The sequence below is a fragment of the Passer montanus genome, unplaced genomic scaffold (genome assembly GCF_014805655.1).
Source record: "Passer montanus isolate IOZ18808 unplaced genomic scaffold, ASM1480565v1 scaffold98, whole genome shotgun sequence".
Taxonomy (NCBI): domain Eukaryota; kingdom Metazoa; phylum Chordata; class Aves; order Passeriformes; family Passeridae; genus Passer; species Passer montanus.
The window spans coordinates 858,925-877,740 of NW_024375256.1; the positions used below are offsets into that span (position 1 = coordinate 858,925).

General features: G+C 42.5%; 1 protein-coding gene across 6 annotated transcripts in view; it reads right to left on the minus strand.

Moving 5' to 3' along the window:
• NFAT5 (nuclear factor of activated T cells 5) overlaps positions 1 to 18,816 on the minus strand; it is a 54,464-nt gene that overhangs the window by 24,125 nt on the left and 11,523 nt on the right. For 5 of the 6 annotated variants that reach the window (XM_039696521.1, XM_039696519.1, XM_039696520.1 and 2 more), the window contains exons 2-3: positions 12,854 to 12,979; positions 1,561 to 2,119 (exon numbers count right to left, since the gene is read on the minus strand). In XM_039696521.1, coding sequence (XP_039552455.1) covers positions 1,561 to 2,119; positions 12,854 to 12,979 — 685 coding nt within the window. Of the gene's footprint in view, positions 1 to 1,560; positions 2,120 to 2,579; positions 2,642 to 12,853; positions 12,980 to 18,816 lie in introns of those variants that run through there. The other variant, XM_039696522.1, reaches the window with a different exon arrangement.

Below are 18,816 nucleotides of genomic sequence, written 5' to 3' on the forward strand. Positions count from 1 at the left end.
CCCAGTGCTTTTGGGGAAATCTTATTCTATTTTCAGACCAAGATCTCACATATTCTTCCAGAGTTTACAAAACCTTCCTGAGGCCACAATAACAGTGGCACAGTTCTTGTCCTTCCATCAAGCTTTTCCTTCTGCAAGGACAAGCCTGGTCCCTCAGAGCTGGGGGAGGCACCTTCCTCATTCCAAGCTGCCCGGGGTCTACCAGGTACTGATATTTTACTTTATGACCATGGATTTTGGCTGGTGAAAACCCCGAGGCCAGAGGCCACCATGCCCAGGAAGCAGCAGCACACTCAGGACATGTTCTCAGAACTGCTTTTCACAGTGAAATTTTAAGTATGGAACTGCACTGACCCTGGGAACACAGACTCCAGGCTCTTTCCCTTTGGGATATGAGAAGTTCATCATCTTTGCCATCAGTCAAATTTTAATATTCACCGTTGCTGTGATGAACGTCAGAACGTACTGCAAGCACAGACATAAAAGTGAAACCAAAATGCACTCCTGCCCCCAAAAAAGCCCAAAATAAAAGAGCCAAATCTATCCATTTGACCACTTTAAAAGTACTAAAGAAGCAAAAAGTTAAAAAATAAAAGAACAAAAGAAATGTATCAACACACTCTTGCAAACTGATGGAATTGTCCTCTTTAAGCAGCTACTGGAATGCATTTAGTGGACAGTGTGAAGTGGGAGATGAGGGGCCACCACCCAGGCGTGCCCACGCAGACACACGCACACGACCCAGAAGCACAGAGAGAAACAGCATTAGAGATTTATTTCTGAAAAAATCAAATACAGAAGTGAATTCACATGGAAAAACCAAAAACTGGTTCACCATATTGTCTTAACATTTCATAAAAAAGTAAAGCAAGTGGTAATATGAATGATGAGAAATCCTAATGAGACATTAACCGTTAGCCTGTACTCCCATCCCTATCTCTATTTGACAAATAGAGCACCAGGTGAAGTGTACAGACTGAAATCCTCATATAAAATCCTGCAAAAAACCATTCAGGGTACACCAACTCCACTCTGCCTTTCTTTTTAAATGCATTTTCATTGCCATTTTATAAATGGAATTGTGTGGCCTTTAGAGAATTTCACTTAAAGAACAGATGAGCTCATCAGCACTGCATTTAATTGCTGCAGGAAAGTTTAGTTTTATCTTCTAAATAAAGATTAACAAGTCTAATTAGAACTTATGACAGAATCATGGAGTGGTTTGTGTTGAAAGGGACCTTCAAGAGATCCAGTTCCACCCCTGCCATGGGCAGGGACAACTTCCACTATCCCAGGTGGCTCCAAGCCCTTATGTCCAACCTGGCCTTGGACACTTCCAAGGATCATGGGGCAGCCACAATTTCTGGGGGCAGGAAGAGCTTATCCTGGGCTGGGACGTGGCAGGGACAGCAGAGAACAGAGGGGTTGATGTGAGAACCTAAGCAGAACACTTGCCGGGGCACGGGGGCACTTTTATTAATTTGGGTTTACATATGGAGATAGAATGTTTTTTCTTTAAAAAAAAAAAAAGGCAAAAAAAAAAAAAAAGCAGATACCAACCCATTTCCTGCTTTTGAGTTGCTTTTGCTGTCCGTGCTGAGCTGAGAAAGGACATAGTGAGGCGCTTTGGCACTGTCGGCATCAAAGATATCCATGTTGGACTCTTCGCAATCTCGGCGTTTGATCCCTGGCCTCTGCTTTGGGTTGCGCTTGCGCGATTTACGTGGCACCTCAGTGTTATCATTGTAGGAACTGGTACTCATGTTACTGAAGTTGGAGGGTGAATCCTCCATCCACATACTGCAGCTCTGCTCTGACTCCAATCCACAGCCCTCATCCTGGCAGGACATCCGGCTGTTGTCCAGCAAGTCCTCGGGAGGTGGCGAGATGTACAGGACAGTGTGGCGCTTCGGCGTGGCCGGCTGCTGCTGGGCTGTGTTACTGGTTATCTGCTGCTCACTTACCCCTCGGGTACTTACCCCCACGGCCGCGGAGCAGCTCTCCACTTGCATAGCCTTGCTGTCGGTGACTGAGGTAGAGTAAATGGTAGGGCTGGAAGAGGTGGTAAAGGAGCTGCAAGCACCGCCCATGGAGGAAGAGGAGGGAGCTGAAGAAGCATCTGCGGTGTACAATTCACAAGTAAATACAGGACCCGTGGCGCGGCGTGCGCTGGCTATAGCAGTCCCAGTGAGATCAAGGTGATTTAGGAACCGATTGCTTTCCCCCAAGAAACGTTTGGAATTTGGTTCAGTTTTGGAATGGAAGTGCTTAAAGCAATACAGCCTAGCCGCTGCTTTGGAAATGTCCAAACAAGTCTTAGCACGATCCACTGTAATCAAATCGTTTTTACGACTTAGCGTTAATTCATACAAATGGCTGCGAGTAAACAGAGCTTTCATTGCCTCAGCTGGACTCATTATTGGTGTAGAAGCCATTTCGTCTAAAATAGCCCCAAAGCCAAGTGCTTATAATCCACATTCGATGCCAATTAAACAATTTATTGTTGGAAATTTTTAATTTTTTTTTTTTGAAAAGATGGGACTGTGCTTAGCCACAAAATATTAAAATAAGTTTCTAACCTATGAAGCAGAGAACTACAGGTCATTTTTAATGCAGACACTCCCTGCTTCAGAGGCAAATCCTGGAATAAAAATATGAGAAAATAAATGAGAAAAAGAGCTGCTGATTATTCCATCATAAATGAGAAATAAAATATAAAATCAACTGAGTTGGTAGGCAAAATGGAACTGGTATCAGTCACTATGAGCGAGCTGTTGATTTTGAAGGTTCAAAACAGGGATGAAATATCTGTGTTGGAGACACGCTGATCCAAGGACTGGGAATTTCTGTGATTTGACTTCTTCAGTCTCTGGGACCAATTTCTCTAAGACTTCATTGGTCCCTTCCACAGAGATGGCTTGGGACAGACCTCTGAAAAATTCACATTAAACAGGAGATTTCCAACACTGTGACTGCAACTTCTGCAGAGGTCCCAGAGCTCAATTTGGTTTAGAAACATGAAAATTATTACACCAAACCCCTGAAGATTTCTGGATAACACCACTGAAGAATTTTAATGGACAAATCAATGGAATATGTAAGTTAAATATCCCAGAGGAAGCAGCCCATTCAAACATATGTATTTACTTCAATCAGCTGTAGCTCACTGAGGAATAACTGAATTTTATAGTCAGATTTTAACTTTCTGGGGAGACCCTCCTTTCTGTATTTCTGCACTGCTACCCACACCTGATAAACCAGAAGCACTGAAATAACCTAATTTTGGAACCAAATTGTGCATTAAATATATACATAATAATGCAATATGTTTGTTCAGCTACTTACTGCTGTCACACAGGTAATCTCTATTGCTGAGAGGAACATGATGTTTTCCTTTTTGCTGCTTGGGATTTTTTAAAAATCCAAAATATTACAACAGTCCCTTGAGTCTTATTAAAAGATTTAGAGACTGCTGGACTATTCTATACAGTTACTTAAAAGTAATAGAATAGAGCATGTTCAGTCATGATACATACATTTAATTAACAGTAAAACTCAGCCAACTTGCCTATACTGGGAATTACTGGGAGTATCAATGACTGATAATAAAGAACTTTTAAACCATTACTGTTTCCTACAGCTTTCCTGTGCTAAATAAATGTAAAAGCAAACTTACATCACTTCAGACTGTCAAATTTAGAGGTCATTAGTTTATCAATGAACTACCCTGCCTTCCCTGAGCCTCCCAGTGAACCAGGAGCAGCTGAATGATACCAGTTCCATTTTCCAGCTTGTTCTTTGGCAAATACAGTGGCTGAAATTGGAAAAATTCAGTCACTTTGCATTCCAATTTAAAGGCAAATTTCTCCTTTCTATATCATGCATTAATTCAATGCTTCTTTCAAAAACATTTATAGGATTGGCAAGAACTATCAAATCTGGATATTCATTTCAGTGACAATATTTAGGAGCTGATTTGCAGCCACTTTGAGTTGAGACAGCCCGTTGCTATTTGGGATGTTTTGGTTTCCATCCATCACTTATACCTGCAGAGAGAAGCAGAAGCGTGCCCAGGGACCCTGGGGCACAGGAGCTGCAGGGCTGGGGCTGGATGCCAGGGTTTGCCCCAGGATGGAGCTCGGGAAGAGCCCGGGCAGCGCGGGCAGGCGGGGCTGTGGGACAGGGACTCAGACCATGGGATCTTTACACACATGGAACAGGCAGCAGGGCTTCGACTGCAGGACTCCTCCTCCAACAGATTAACACCACATTTAGCTTTTCTCATCAGTCCTGGGAGTGTAAGGAAACCTTGGACACTCCAGGCTCAGCTCTGCGTGGGCCACGTACACCAAGCACCGGGCTCGGCTGCTTCAGTGCATCTCCTGGCCAGGAATGCAAAACCTGCACTTTTCCCTCACTTTCCTAGGGAAAAAAATAAATATATCACTGAACCAAATGCTTCTCAGCACGAAGCTAAAAGAGCTGGTGATGGCAGTGTTGTTTTAGGGTGCAGCATTGTGAAATATTATCATTATTGCAATAGCATCATTATTGCTCTCCAAAACAATTTCTCCTCCTTTCTTTTTCTAGGAGTTAAAAGCACTTATATGTATAAATACGTGTATGTGGGCTTTTATACTTTTAAAAAGCAAATGAACATTGTCCATTATAAATTGGTCACGCTCTCCTCCATTTACCAGAGATGCTCCTGTGTAATGGTAAGATTAGATTTTGGAAATAAACCCAAACTGAACAGTAATGGCAAGAAAACCTCGCTTTAGCCCTATATAATAAATTAATGCCATTACTATCCATAAATAAAGTATGATAAATATTACAGCAAATGGAATAGACTGGCTGTATTGGAACAGTCAAATACACAGATTTAAAAACTTTTGGGGGCATAAATTAGAAAAATTAGTAATTGCTTCAGTAACATTTTAAGTTATGAAAATACTAAGAAACAGTGAAATCTGTGTTTTCTCAGAGTATGCAGGCCTTGAGCCAACTCATCTTCCTTTGAACTAATAAATAAACTGGGTCAATCAAATAAGAATTCACCACTTTACTGCAATGAATAAACAGTGCTTTCCATGGCTCCCCTTTGGGTCCATCATTTTATTCCAAAGCCAGTGACATTTGTGTCTGGCACCCAAAAGAGATTTCTTGGATGAACATGCTGCATTTTGGAAAACAAGTAATTCAGTAATTTTAACTTGTGTTGCTTTACAAGGTGAGAGCATACACACACCTTCCCCAGCTTTGAGCATTCCTTTTATTTTACTTTCTTTAGACACATATTAATGGGCATGGGCACAGGTGGCTCATGTTTGCAGTTGAACAGTGTGTGCAATGACAAATACATATACGTATTTTTAAGTGAGTAGGTACATTTTGAAATAGAAGACTGAATATATTTCATTTAACACAGTCTCAAAATCAAACTTGCTTCAGAGCAATGACACTGAACAGAAGCCAAGAGCTTATCATGGCAAGTGTGCAGCCTCAGGAATAGAAATGAAAAGTGCATTGGCATCACAAGGTGGGTTTTTTTCTCCTTCTTTAAATAAAAAACAAGAGAAAAGAATATTCCACAGCAGAGCAACTGTGATCACTGTTGAAACTAAACCTCCTGCATCTCTCCACTGCCATCACTGTTACATCAAAGGGAGCTGGAAGAAGGAATTCAGATTTTATTGCCTCTGCTGCAAATTTTTCTCCCTGAGAGAGGCAAAATTGTATCACTCAGTCCAGCACAAGGACTGAAGTAAGGGAGCACATGGCAGAGAGTGGCCCTGTGAGCAAACCAGGGCAGGCTTTTTCTTTTTAGTACCAAAAAACCAAAGAAAATTTATTACCTCCTGCATTAGCAACCAAGGCAATGACGTATTTTCTATATCCTATTCTCCTGTGAAATCAAACAAGGCATTCAGCCTCTAAAAAAAAGATTTGGAAAGGCAGGAGAGAGAAAAAAAATCACTGCTTGGCATTAAGGGGAGTCTTTTTAGGTAACACCTCTGTGGAGCCAATCCTGAAATCCTTGTTCACTCTTTTCAAATACCCTTAAATACAACAAGGATTACCAAGTCCTCAAACAGAAACAGTGTCCTGATGACTCTGCTTTTTAATTGCAAAAGCAAGTAATTTCCCAGACTGGAAATCTTCAGATTATAAAGACAAATAAACTGAAGATATTTTTGGTTTCACAAGTTTCCCAGCCACCTGTGCATGGACAGCCAGGACAAGCAAAAAGCCATTAAAGAACTAATTTTTTTCTCAGAACCTCTCCTGCATTCCAGGGTATCCCCTAAGTTCTGTGCAGAAACAAGTGTCAAAAATGAAAACTCACAGGGTGAGGATTAAGTGGTGCATAAGCTTAATATGTGAAGTATAACTTTTATTAAATGTGTTGATTTATCTAACATGTCGTGTCCTTGGTAAGATTTTTTTTTTATGTTAATTGGTTTATTTGAACCCATGGACACAGAACAACAATTTCAGGACAGACCCAGAAGGAAACTGCAAAATTTCCACCATCAACCTTTGTGTTGTCAAAGGTTCCAAAGGTAAAACCCAGAACTTACAAAGTGGCTGCAAACCTGCTTTCAACACCTCACATGCCAAACTTGGGGTTCTACTTTTCTTCTTCTTGTATTACTGACGTCATGTCAAAAACTTTTCCAAAAAGTTTAGTTTCAAATCAGTATCAATCCACTATTCAGAAATAAACAAAAAAAATTTTTAAAAAAATTTAAAAAAAGAAAGAAAGAAAAGAGACTTATGAAGAAGTCTGAAAACAAGACCGACCTATACCCTGGGTGAGATTGGATGGGTTAAGTGTCTCTGGCACTATTTGTCTTCACTATTGACAGACACTGTCACACAACCCACCACTCGATGCCTGTCTCTGAATGGCGAAGCTAGAATGCAAGTTAAGTGTATTAATAGAGAAAAAAACTAGCATCCCAGCAAATATCATAAAGCAATCCAATTCACCAGTTATTAAACACACTCAGATTCAAGATAGGTAGGTTAATTTAATTTACATTAAGCCCAACAGTGAAAATTCCCTTTTACATTCCCATGCTGACCCAAGCAGTGTATTATTATATTTTGGGTAAATACATCAATCAATGGTTTGTTATGACTCCCATTATTCAATTAACACTCAGATTTAGGTATCTAAGGAGGACTTTTGTTAGTGGCTCACACACAGCAGTTCCATGGATCTCAGATCCTTCCCACTCAGTGTGGAGGCTGATTCCAGGCAAGCAGAACTCTGGGACCCACAGCTGCTCTCTCCAAGCCCTGCCTGCCACCCCTCAGCACGAGAGGTCAGGGTGGGTGGACCTGGCCAGGAAGACCTCAATTCAAGAAACAGACTATTTTATCTTTTAGATTCAGGGGTGGGTTTTTCCTAAGAAGTCAAGAACTGCTCTTGGCCCTCACGATGCTGCTACAGAAGAAGGTGCCCAAGCAGTGGCACAAGGGGATTGTTCTCGTCCCTCACAGCCTTGGTTTTCCATTATTCCTCATGGAACAGGGAATTCTCCTGCCACCAAGTAGTTCTGAAGTCTTTCTGATCTAATAACAGCAGCCATTTAATGCAAGAAATTGCTGTAAGAAAAACCTCACAGAATGATCAAACAGTTTCTGTTTGATTGAGCAGTTCTAGAAAATTGTGTGTACTGACAGTATGAAATCCATGAAGACTGAAAATAAATTTAGAAAAAAGATGTGAACTAGACATGAAATTCATGAAGACGAAAAGCATACAATTTAGGAAAAATATATGAACTAGACATGAACACCAATATAAATGTGGAATTCTAAGGAAGTCATGGGGCAGGAAGGCCCTCAACACACACATGACCCCATACAACTGGAATATTCCAACTCAATTTAGAGAGAACACACCTAATATGTTTCCATAAAATGGAAACAGTAAGAAAAATCTTTATCTCTGGCATTTCCCAGCAATGCTGTCTCACCAGAAGACCCCTGGAATGATGAAGGAACCTCTCCAAGCTAAGCTGGATGTCATCACGTCCTGGCCTCTACCACAGCTCCTTTGGGCCAAGAACTTCCAGGAGAAACATTTAAAGCCACGTAGAGGAGCAGGAGGGTGAGTTCTGAACGAGTCTCAGGGTCTGCCTGAAGCTCACTGTGTCAGAAAGAAGTACTTGACTCGTGACTGCAGCAAGCAGGCTGCAGACAGAAATCCCCGGAAGACATCCTGGAAATGACAGGAAGGCATTTCCAACTGGGAGGAAGGGAAAAGCCTACAAAGAAATGGAAGTTTTCACAGGCATCGGAGACCAACTACAAAGAAGAAGCTTTTTTTCTGCTCATTTGTTTACAACGTGCAATGGTAAGCCCAGGATAAGAGAACTGGGGACAGCACTGAGATCCCCTTTGAAATGTCTGGTAATTATTTCTGTATCAACAGGAAAAACTGACTAATGACACCAGGAAGGATGATAACTGAACAAAATATTTTCAGTAAAAATAAAAATTAAGAAGCCTGAGAAGCCACTCAGGGAAAACTAAACCAAAACAAACCCATCTCCATTTTGAGGCTTCATCAGAATCTTCCATTGGAGAAGGATGAAAAAGCCTTATTTTGGCAGCAGAAAACATGACCCCTTAGTGCCCAATCTCCACCCTACAGGCAATGCAGGTATCTTTATCTGTGCCTCTAAAGCAGCAATTCCAAATCAAAGACTTATTTTCATAATTAAAATGACAAATATGCTTATGGCAATACTTCAATTATCACTCCAATCAAAAAAAGCCCAATTACATCTGTTTGGGCAAGTAGATTGTCCCTTTAATTAAAAATAAGTACAAAAAGGAGCATAAAATTGACCACAAAAAGATAAAGTTTCACCATTTACCTACAATTTTCCTAGGATGTAACCACAGGTGCTTGGGAGCCAGAAGACTTCACTACATCACAGATTTACTGTATCCCAGTAAGGAGAATGCAAAAGAAGAGATCAGTAACTACATTTCAGTAGCACAAAACCTGCTCCCCTTCTGCTGCAGCAAGAACATCACTCTGGAGAATTCCACTGGAAACTGAGAACTGGAAACCAGACAGCAATACAAAAAATATCGAAATATATATATATATATTTGCTTCTGTGGGAAATGGAAAGCAGCTTGAGAGATCATCAGCAAGATGAAGCATCTCATTCCAAGTTTTGCTGCAGGAAGAACAAGGGATGGTGAGAAGGGAAGTGAGTTTCTGTAACAGTTCACTGAGGTTCAGAAGGGTCGAGCATTCCTGGCACTGGAGATAAAGGATGAAAAAGCAACACTCATTTCAAGAAAATTTTTGAAAGTACTCCTGATCATCTCCCAAAGACAAGAACCATGTGCTACCTACAAGCTGGAAAGACACCTTTGAGAAAGGACTTAAATTGGCAGAGTGAATTTTAAGCATTTTAAGGTTCAAGGAGTCTTGATCAACACCAAAAATTGTTCAGGCTTTTAGAACCAACTGAGAGAGACTCGAGCATCACTGCTTGCAACTGGAGCTCACAAACACCCTCCAGGAGCACTGGGAAAGCCTCAGGGACATTTATTTCATGTAAAATCTCCAGGCAGAGCACACAATGACATTTCTCAGCATGACACCCTCATGCATTTCCAGAGTCTGGAGATGATTCATATTTAATGTGTTTATGGTGCTGCACCAGGCAAAATCCTCCTTTTCCTGTCCCCTGAACAAAGACACTGGAATTCAAGTAGCAAGCACAGAGAATGGTTTCCAAGGGTAAAAACATTTCTGTTCCCTCCCTTCTGTTTTCCAGAAGAACTACAGAATTAGAAGCTTGAGATAGCAGCTCAAAATCCCAGAGTTCTATGAAATCACACTTGTCTGATATTCAGAGTGGGTAATGCCTCTTATGTCTGGATTAATGAATAGGAAATACACATTTATTAACAAATTAATGAAAATCCAATCAGCAACATTCCATTTTCATATTCTTACAACTCTTCTGTAAATCATAAAATAAATTTCCAAATGGAAGAAGAACTAGAAGTCTGTCCCTGTGAGGTCATCACTGCCTATCCAGCCTATCCTGCTCCTCCAAAAAAACCAGGAGTTAACTGCAGCAGTATTTCCAACCTACAATATGATTTATATGGGACAAAACCCCACAGCAAGGTGACAAAAAAGCCTTGAGTAAGCTGAATTTCAGCCAGATATTGCCTTACTTTGTGTTTCAGGAAGCAGAGAACAAGCTGTGTGAACTACTAGAGGAGTAGAAAAAAGCTCTGAACACTTTGGATCAATCCCTGTCACGGAATCCTCTCATTATCCAGAGTAATCAGATCTGTAGGGAAATTCTACATGGTGTAGCTAGCTGTTCAAATTAGCCCCTCCTTCTAAAAACAAGAGTAAATGAGATTATATACAGCCTTATGCAGACTGAACTATCATTTCCCTCTCATTCCTAAAAAAGGAGGTTTTAAGGCAAGTAAGACCAGACCAAAAAAAAAAAAAAAATAGAAAGATTTACACAAAACAAGGGGAAAATTTCAGATACAGAATAAGAGGTTGCCAGGCCTTCCTCCTTACCCTGCTCCTGTACAGCACCAGCTCCCCAAAAATCTGCCTACAGTGTGCTATTAAACATTTGATGTATGCAAATGATAGCCACTCTTCATCTTTTGAAATGTAAGTGTAAAATGTATGTTTGTTTCCCTGTACAAGCACCTGGTTTGCACAAAGCCCAGGATAATTTTCCCGTAAAAACACCCCAGCCACACCTCTCATTACTACTTATGGCAGGGTATCAGACTGAAAGTGTGGTGGCAACATCTCAAAGATGCTGCAGAAATCCCACAACAATTAAAGAAAACAGTAAACCACCCTTTTCTCTACCAAGGGGGTACAGCTACAGAAGAACACAGAATGTGCCACATCCAAACCAGCAATGGAAACAAAACGGGTCTTTGCTCCTCTGCGGTTTTGTCTTGTTGGGTGGGGCAGTTTAAACAGAATTTTTAACAAGTGTCACTCCAGGCCCTTATCCCAAGACCCTCTCCAGGTCTCCTGGAGCCCCTTTGGGCACTGGAAGAGCTCTAAAGTCAGCCTGGACCCTTCTCTTCTCCATGCTGAACAATCCCAGCTCTCAGCTTGGTATCAGCTCAGCCTCTGTGACCCTCTGTGGTCTCTGACATTGAAGAGGGTTGATAAGTGAATGATCAGGTCTTCTTTCAGTTTTAACAAGAAGCCTCAGCATGAATTTTTAAAGGTTTTCATCCCAGAAACTTGTGCTGCAGTTTAACCCAAACACACCTAATGAATGCATCTCAGGTTTTTTAAAGGATCTGGACTGGCTGTTGGCAGATGCCAAATACCTGGAGGCAACAGACTTTTAGTTCCATTCAAGTTTAAGTCTTTTCTGTTAGGTACAGAATTAATTAGCAGTTCAGGCTTGTCTGTGGATTTAGAGTGTAACAGGGTTTGTGGGCTGTTTTTGTTCAGTTGTTTTGAGGATACAAGTTTCTACAAGATTTGGTTGCTTCTGTCTATGAACCAAACCCCTCATTAAGCACCTTGACTTTAGAAACAGATGCCCAAATTATTTTTTTAGTAAGTGATATAAAAACATCAAATCCTTTTGATGTAATAAAAGCATCAAATTCTTCAATGAGCAAGTTCCACTGTGCACAGTTAAATCCACAGGTTCTCAGGAGAGCTCTGGCAAAACATGAATGGTGAGCAGTGCTGTAAAGTTTCTCTGACAAACCTACAACCACTTCAGGTTCTGATCAGGATTCCAGCACCATGCAAATCTGGGAAACATTCTCACACAAACATTTAATGCATATGAACTTGGAGAGAGAGAAACAGGAATAATGCAGCTATCTGAATCCTCACCCTATAGCCATTTTTTTCTCAAACAAAAAGTTAACGCCAATTAGGAAAGTGGAACATGACCTTGTAAGAAATACAGGGACCAATTTATGAAAAAACACCCTTATCCAGTGAAGGGAGACACATCTATAATGAGCAAAATTATCTTTTTTCCCCATTGCACAGATGTGTACTTGTATATACAAGTTACTGACAAGAATCCCAGATGCAAACCAGCACTGAGCCTAATCTCCCAAATCAAAGCTTTGCCCTTAGAGCCTCACGTTTTTAGGTTTAATGAAGATCAGTGAGAGTCTTTAAAGTCTAGAACGTGGCTGGGAATAAGAAAAGGATGCCGATTAAAAGGTCATGCCTCTTTTTATACGTTGTCAATTAGAAAAATAACTACACTGGTCATTTACAGAGTTCCAGCTGATATACATTATATCCTCGTGTATTTGAGGACCTTTTACCACATCACACTAGAGATGTGTGTGAAAGGAGTTTAAATACTACACCTCCTCAGGCCCCAATGGAAAACATGACCTTTTCTTCCTCCTCACATTTTGGTAAAAGCTTCATGGCCCAAAATGTCATCTCCCATTCCGTTTTGATCCTAACTAGAATCCACTGGTTTTCAGTCAGTCAGCATTCCGCCTCAGTTCCAAACAGGGATTTATTCCCTTGGAAGACAGAGTGCATTCTAGGAGTTAAGTGCCTGTGTGGCATAACAGAATAAAGGAACAGCTAATTTATTGCTTATGGAGATGCATATATGAAACACAGCAACCTTAGCATAAAATACCTGACGCTTTTGATCACCCAGCTGAACTACACCACCTACATTCACTCTCCTAGAATGAACTCTGTTACTTCTCCACAAGCTCTTTTTCACACTCAGAACTTTGCCAGCACTGTTCATGTTGGCCAGAACATCACAAACCTTAAGAAAACAGCAGAATAAAGGAGAGTCCTTACCAGCAGCAACTACAGCTGGAGGCGGCGAGCCGGCCTCACCACCGCTTGTTTGGCTCATGGATGCTATGGATGTTTCTCTGGAAGGTGGTAACTGCAGCTCCTTTGGGAGAAGGTCATAGACAGATTCTGTGGAACAAAAAGAACTTGATCAAAATGTTACCCGTGTTCTACACAAGAAAAGAAATAATGTTTTTGCCTAAAAGATATGAACTATAAGCGAACCCTTTCAGAACCTTTGGGAAAAGTTACAGTAAGTGCTTGGAAATAACAGCATGGAAGAAAGTTATTTCAGAAAACAAACAAACATTAAGATGCACATTCTGAAGACCGAAACAAAGGACACAAACTTGTTCAAACAAAGAAATAATTCATGAACTTCCAGAGAAACTGTTCTCATCCAGAATGAAGGGCTGAGGGCAGCACATCACGTGAGAATCTGAGACAAACCTGTTTTCAGAATTCCAACTGTGCAACTGACTTCCTAAGGAAAAAAAGTCTAACTTAGCACCATAACCCTAACAACATCCTATGGAGTCTTAGAATCACAGACTGGATTTGGGTGGGAAACAACTTTAAAGGTCGTCCTGCTCCACCCCCTGCCATGGCAGGGACACCTCCCACTGTCCCAGGCTGCTCCAAGTCCCATCCAACCTGGCCTTGGGCACTGCCAGGGATCCAGGGACAGCCACAGCTGCTCTGGGCACCTGTGCCAGGGCCTCACCACCCTCACAGGCAAGAATTTCTTCCCAATATCCTAGCCCTGCTCTCTGGCAGTGGGAGCCATTCCCTGCGTTCTGTCTCTCCATCCCTTGTCCCCAGTCCCTCTCCAGCTCTCCTGGAGCCCCTCTGGGTGCTGGAAGGGGTTCTCTTCTCTCTGGGGCTGGAAGAGCCTTCTCTTCTCCAGGTGAGCATCCCCAGCTGTCCCAGCCTGGCTGCAGAGCCAAGGGGCTGCAGCCCTTGGATCAATGACCTCCTCAGAGCTTGCTCCAACAGCTCCATGTCTTCCCTGGGCTGTATTAATCCCATGGGTCTGATCTCTCTTCCTCCTTGTGTGTCACCCAGGAGACCTCCGAAGGTTCCCTCCTAAGAGCTTGCTCCATCCTCTTGTAGTCACAGCTTTCAAGTTAATTCCAGCCTCTGTACACCTGCAGCCCTAGGTGTGCTCACCAGGGCTTTCAGGAGAGAGGCTGGGTGTCATATTTGAGACCACATTTCAAGTAACTTGGTCTTTATCAATGAAGCATGAAATTAAAAGATTTGCTCTTAACGGTCTTGTGATCTTTGGGAATGTGCTTCAATTCTAATGCTGGATTTTCCTTCCCTCCTTCTTTATCATATTTTGTTGGAATTATTCACAAAGATTAGAATTGTGCTGCTTGTGGATTACTGCAAAAAATCATGTGCTCCCTGAGAAAAAATTATCCTGTGGGAGTCTTGGATGTAAGCATAACTCTAAAGCAAAAGGCTTGACAGAACCTTCGCCACATTGGAGTCAAAAATAAACTTCTTAAACAAAAAAATCCCCAAGAATCAGCCCAAAGAGACAAACTCTCAATTACCCAGGAACTTGGGGTTTGGAAAGGAGCTTCTGTAGTCAACCCTGAATACATTATGTGTCATGACAGATGATGATGACAATTCACTCCTCTCAGAGGATTTCTTGAGGAGAAAGGAATGGAAGCATGTGTATATATTCAACTTCCACATGAAATACAAAGTGTTCTGTAGTTACCTGCAGACACACACTGTTGCAATCCCCCTCACTAAACATTCTGAGTAGCAGCAGCCCTGAACGTCTGCCTGTGATTTTTCTGTCCTGCTACAGGTAGAAGTGCCAGTGCCAGCTGGAGTAAAGGCTGGTGCTCACTTACAAGGGCTTGTACAAACTGCTGCACTATCTCTGAGGAAAAGCAAATGCAGCTGCTCCTTGTAGTACAACAGGAGCCACAGTGAGAACAAGTGTTACCTTCCAAACCATTCTGTGAATCTATGAACTCACGGCAGAAGGTGATGGTCACATCCAAGCTTTCAGAAGAAAAACAACTCTCCTGGCATTTCTTGCATCAGATGCAGCTTCACAGTCTAAAACACATCGTGACTGAACTGCAGTTCAACACTTTCCAGAGGGATCCCAAGTGCCTGGGTACCTTTAAGAACTCTTGCTGCCACAAACCTACTCCACACACATCAGACTTCAAATGAAACTTTGTGTTTTCACCTAAACACAGGCCAGTGTTTATATATGCTGAACTATAAATAGCATTAAAGCAAAAACTGACAAATTCCAGAAACATGAGAGTTGTTGCAAGGAAACTAATTCCTCCCCAGAGGATACAGCTCCCCCCCTGCCTCACACTGTCTAAGAGCTGAACCTACTGCCCAGCCCCTCTCCATCACCACATCTGAGACATGTGTGCACCCACCAACACTGAGAACATTAAATTCCCTGCTAGAATTTTACGTTGATTCATGCAGAAAACACCCACGAAAGGGAAAGACTGCTGCAGAAATGCAGTATTACATTTGGAGGCAAAAATAGCATTTCAGCATCATTACGTATTTCTACATAACTAGCGAGAAAAAGATGTGTAGACAGAATTCCTGCTTCCAGCAGCCAGCACTGAATGAGTGAGGAAGTTTAAGCTGTCTGACAGCACTAAGTGTCCTGTAATTTATTGCTGATTTCAATTCCTTTGACTAATACACTGGTTGATCCCAAGTTTCTGGGGTTTTTTTCCTGGAAGTAGCTCCATTTATACCCAACATTTAAACACATTTTCTCTCTCCCTACAGGAAGCAAGGAACATGTGTTTCAGGATTAGTGTTATTATGAAATATAAACAAGATAACACACAAACCAGATAACCAAACACTAGTGAACAGCCCGAAGTCCCACACACTCATTTCCCGACACAAATCCTCACCTGTTAATCAGTTATTAGACATTATCTACAGTAAACTTCCAAATCTCTTATCTTGCCTCAAAATATCTTGCCTAGACAAGCCCAGCTTCACAAATTCTCCTCCCAAAACCAAGGACACACAGGGACAGGCAGATTTACAAAAAGTATTTTAAGTGTCAAATTTCTTCAACTGCCCTTTATCCGATTATCCGGCCCTTATAATCTCTCATCTGAGATCAGCTGCTTGGAACTTTGATCTTCCTGCCAGTCCAGAAAATTCTATTTCACATGGTTATATGGTTATATGGACCAGAACCACACCAAACATGGGATCAGGATCCAACAACACAGCACTTGGAATCGGGAGAGAGGAGATTTTGTTGTGTACTAGTTGAACCTGCACACAAGATTCTGAATTTATACATTAGTAAAAACTAATCAAGAAATTTAGGAAGGAAATTTTCACTGTGAGGGTGGGCAGGCCCTGGCACAGGTGCCCAGAGCAGCTGTGGCTGCTCCTGAATCCTGAAGTCCCTGGCAGTGTCCAAGGCTAGACTGGACAGGGCTGGGAGCAGCCTGGGACAGTGGAAGGTGTCCCTGCCATGGCAGAGGGGGGAACTGGGTGGGCTTTAAGGTCTTTTCCACCCAAACCATTCCAGGGTTCTCTGAAATTGGGTCATTTCAAGTTGAAACAACTGCACAAAAGGTGTCTGTGGCAGGGCTGGACACATGACCACCAGTCCACACAAAATACATCCTTGGGTCAACACGGACCTGGATCAGTCCCAGCAGCTGGTGACAGGATCTCTGTCTTCAACAGGGAGAGGAGAGGCCTTGGAAAGATTCAGGAAAAATAATGCTGAGAAGGTACAAAAACCAGCACGTGAAACTGATGTGGTGATGGTGCAGCAGGAGTGCAAAAGGCTGGTGGCTCGTGATGGCAAACCAAGGTCCTTCACTTCCTCTTTTACTCATTTCCCCTCAGTGCACACACACAGAGTTACCCTTTTCTAGGAATGATTTTGGTTTTCTGCACAAAACCCAATCAGGCTGAGTTACAGACCTGGGCCTACAGCACAGTCTGAGTGCTCAGCCATCCCCACCAGCAGCAAACACCTCTGGAATTCCGAGCCCATCCTCATCCTCACAGCACCAAGGGACCTTTCAGAAACACAGCACAACTTGTGACCTGCAACATCACATTCCTCCTCACTCACCAGCATGCTGTGATTGCATTTAAACTTTATTCCTAGGAACAGAGCAATTAAGCTTAAGGGAGCAAAGACAACACAACACAACTGCTTCCTGTGTGGGAATGCTGAGACAACTCCAGATTCTGTGAGGAGCTTGGACATGTCACATACAAAGCCCTGCTTTTCCCAAAGAGTAGGTATTCCCAGCACGGACAGTGCTCTCCCCCCTCATGGAAAAAGTCTGCTGTAAAGCACAAAACCAAGTACACAAGGATCCTCTATTCCACCACACGCAGCACCTTCTTCCTCTGGGCCATGAATCCTCCATGAGTTTCTGGCTGCACCTACACAGACATTTCAGCTGGACCAAATAAAAACTGTGATTTCTAGAAACTGAGTGCCCTGTTATCTTGTGCTGTAGTACTGGCTCAGGGTGTTACAGAACCTCTCTGTCCTCAAACTTCTGCGACACAAATTGAATTGAGATCCTTCTGGCTGGCTGACCAAATTGCTGCTACCTGTAACTCAGCACCTGGTGATGCTGGGAGCATAGAGACAAGGAAAAGAGCAGAGATACCCAATTCCAATGTTTAAAACAACAGCAGCTCATTCACAAGAAATTCAGACATCTTCACTTTGCCAGGACCTCCAAACACTTTAAACATTATGGAATTTCCTTTACATACAGAAAAGATACCCCTAAGCTTTGCTACTCCATATCAAAAGCTAAGCCATGTTACCTGGCACTGCCACAGCTGGAAGCCAAGTCACAAACCTGACAGAGAAGTTTGCTCTGGCCTGCAGGCAGGTGAGGCCATAACTAATGCAGAGAGCCCTGGCTGCAGGCAGCTCCAGCTCCACCACCACTTCTCCAGGCTGTTCCCAGGCCCAGCCTTGAGGAGGCTGCTGGAATCCAGCCCCAGCTCTCCTCCATCTCACCCGAGTCTGTCCCACCACTCCTGGGACTTCACCCCCTGTAGTGCCAGGGGTCCTCCAGCAGCATCCCTTTGATCCCCACCCCTGGACTAACAGGTAATGACAGGTTTCCTGCTCACAGAAATCATGTGGAGAGCAAGATCAACACATGGGAGAAGATGAGAACCACACAAATTATCAGCATTAGCAGCAGAGATGGGGCATTTTCCACTTGCTGCTGACATTTCTGCCCTTAAGGAAAGGTACATCCTGGAAATCCCTTACCACTTCCATGACCTCATGAACAGCAGCCAAGTTAATCCTTGTCTTTAATAAGCTCCCTGCACTGAATGGCTGCCCATTTGATCCCCACTGATACTCCTCTCCTCAACATGGTTTAATACCCGCACAGATTTGGCTGCTTCTTCCAAAGCCATTTCCTTGCTGCAGCACATGACAGTCACACCAGAGATTAGACAAAACCTTGGTGTCCTCCTCTAATCAGCTGGCAGCATCGGAGCAGAAATCTCTTCTAATGATGTTCACTAAGCTGATCAAAAAAACAAGCAAGCAAACAGGCCAAGAGAGTTGTTTATATGGAACTGAGATTAAAAAACAATTAGAAATCATGAAGTAGCAAGTAGCCTCTGCTACACGAGGGAGGTCAATGAAGTGAAGTGAGCACTGGTGCTCAGCAAATTAAAGAAACTATGAAGGAAAAATAACAGTATCCATACTACACCTCACTCCCCCCAGGAATGCAAATTCAGTTTCAGAGCGCCCGCACACATGTAAACGTCCTATGATGCTAATCTAAGACACAGTTTTGGGCTAAACCTGAATTACCAAGGCTCCAAATGTCAGATTGTCACTCCTCACTCCAAAGGCCACTGCATTTTAAAAAAACAATACATGCGACTTAACATATTTCAGAAACTTTTGTGAGTAAGGG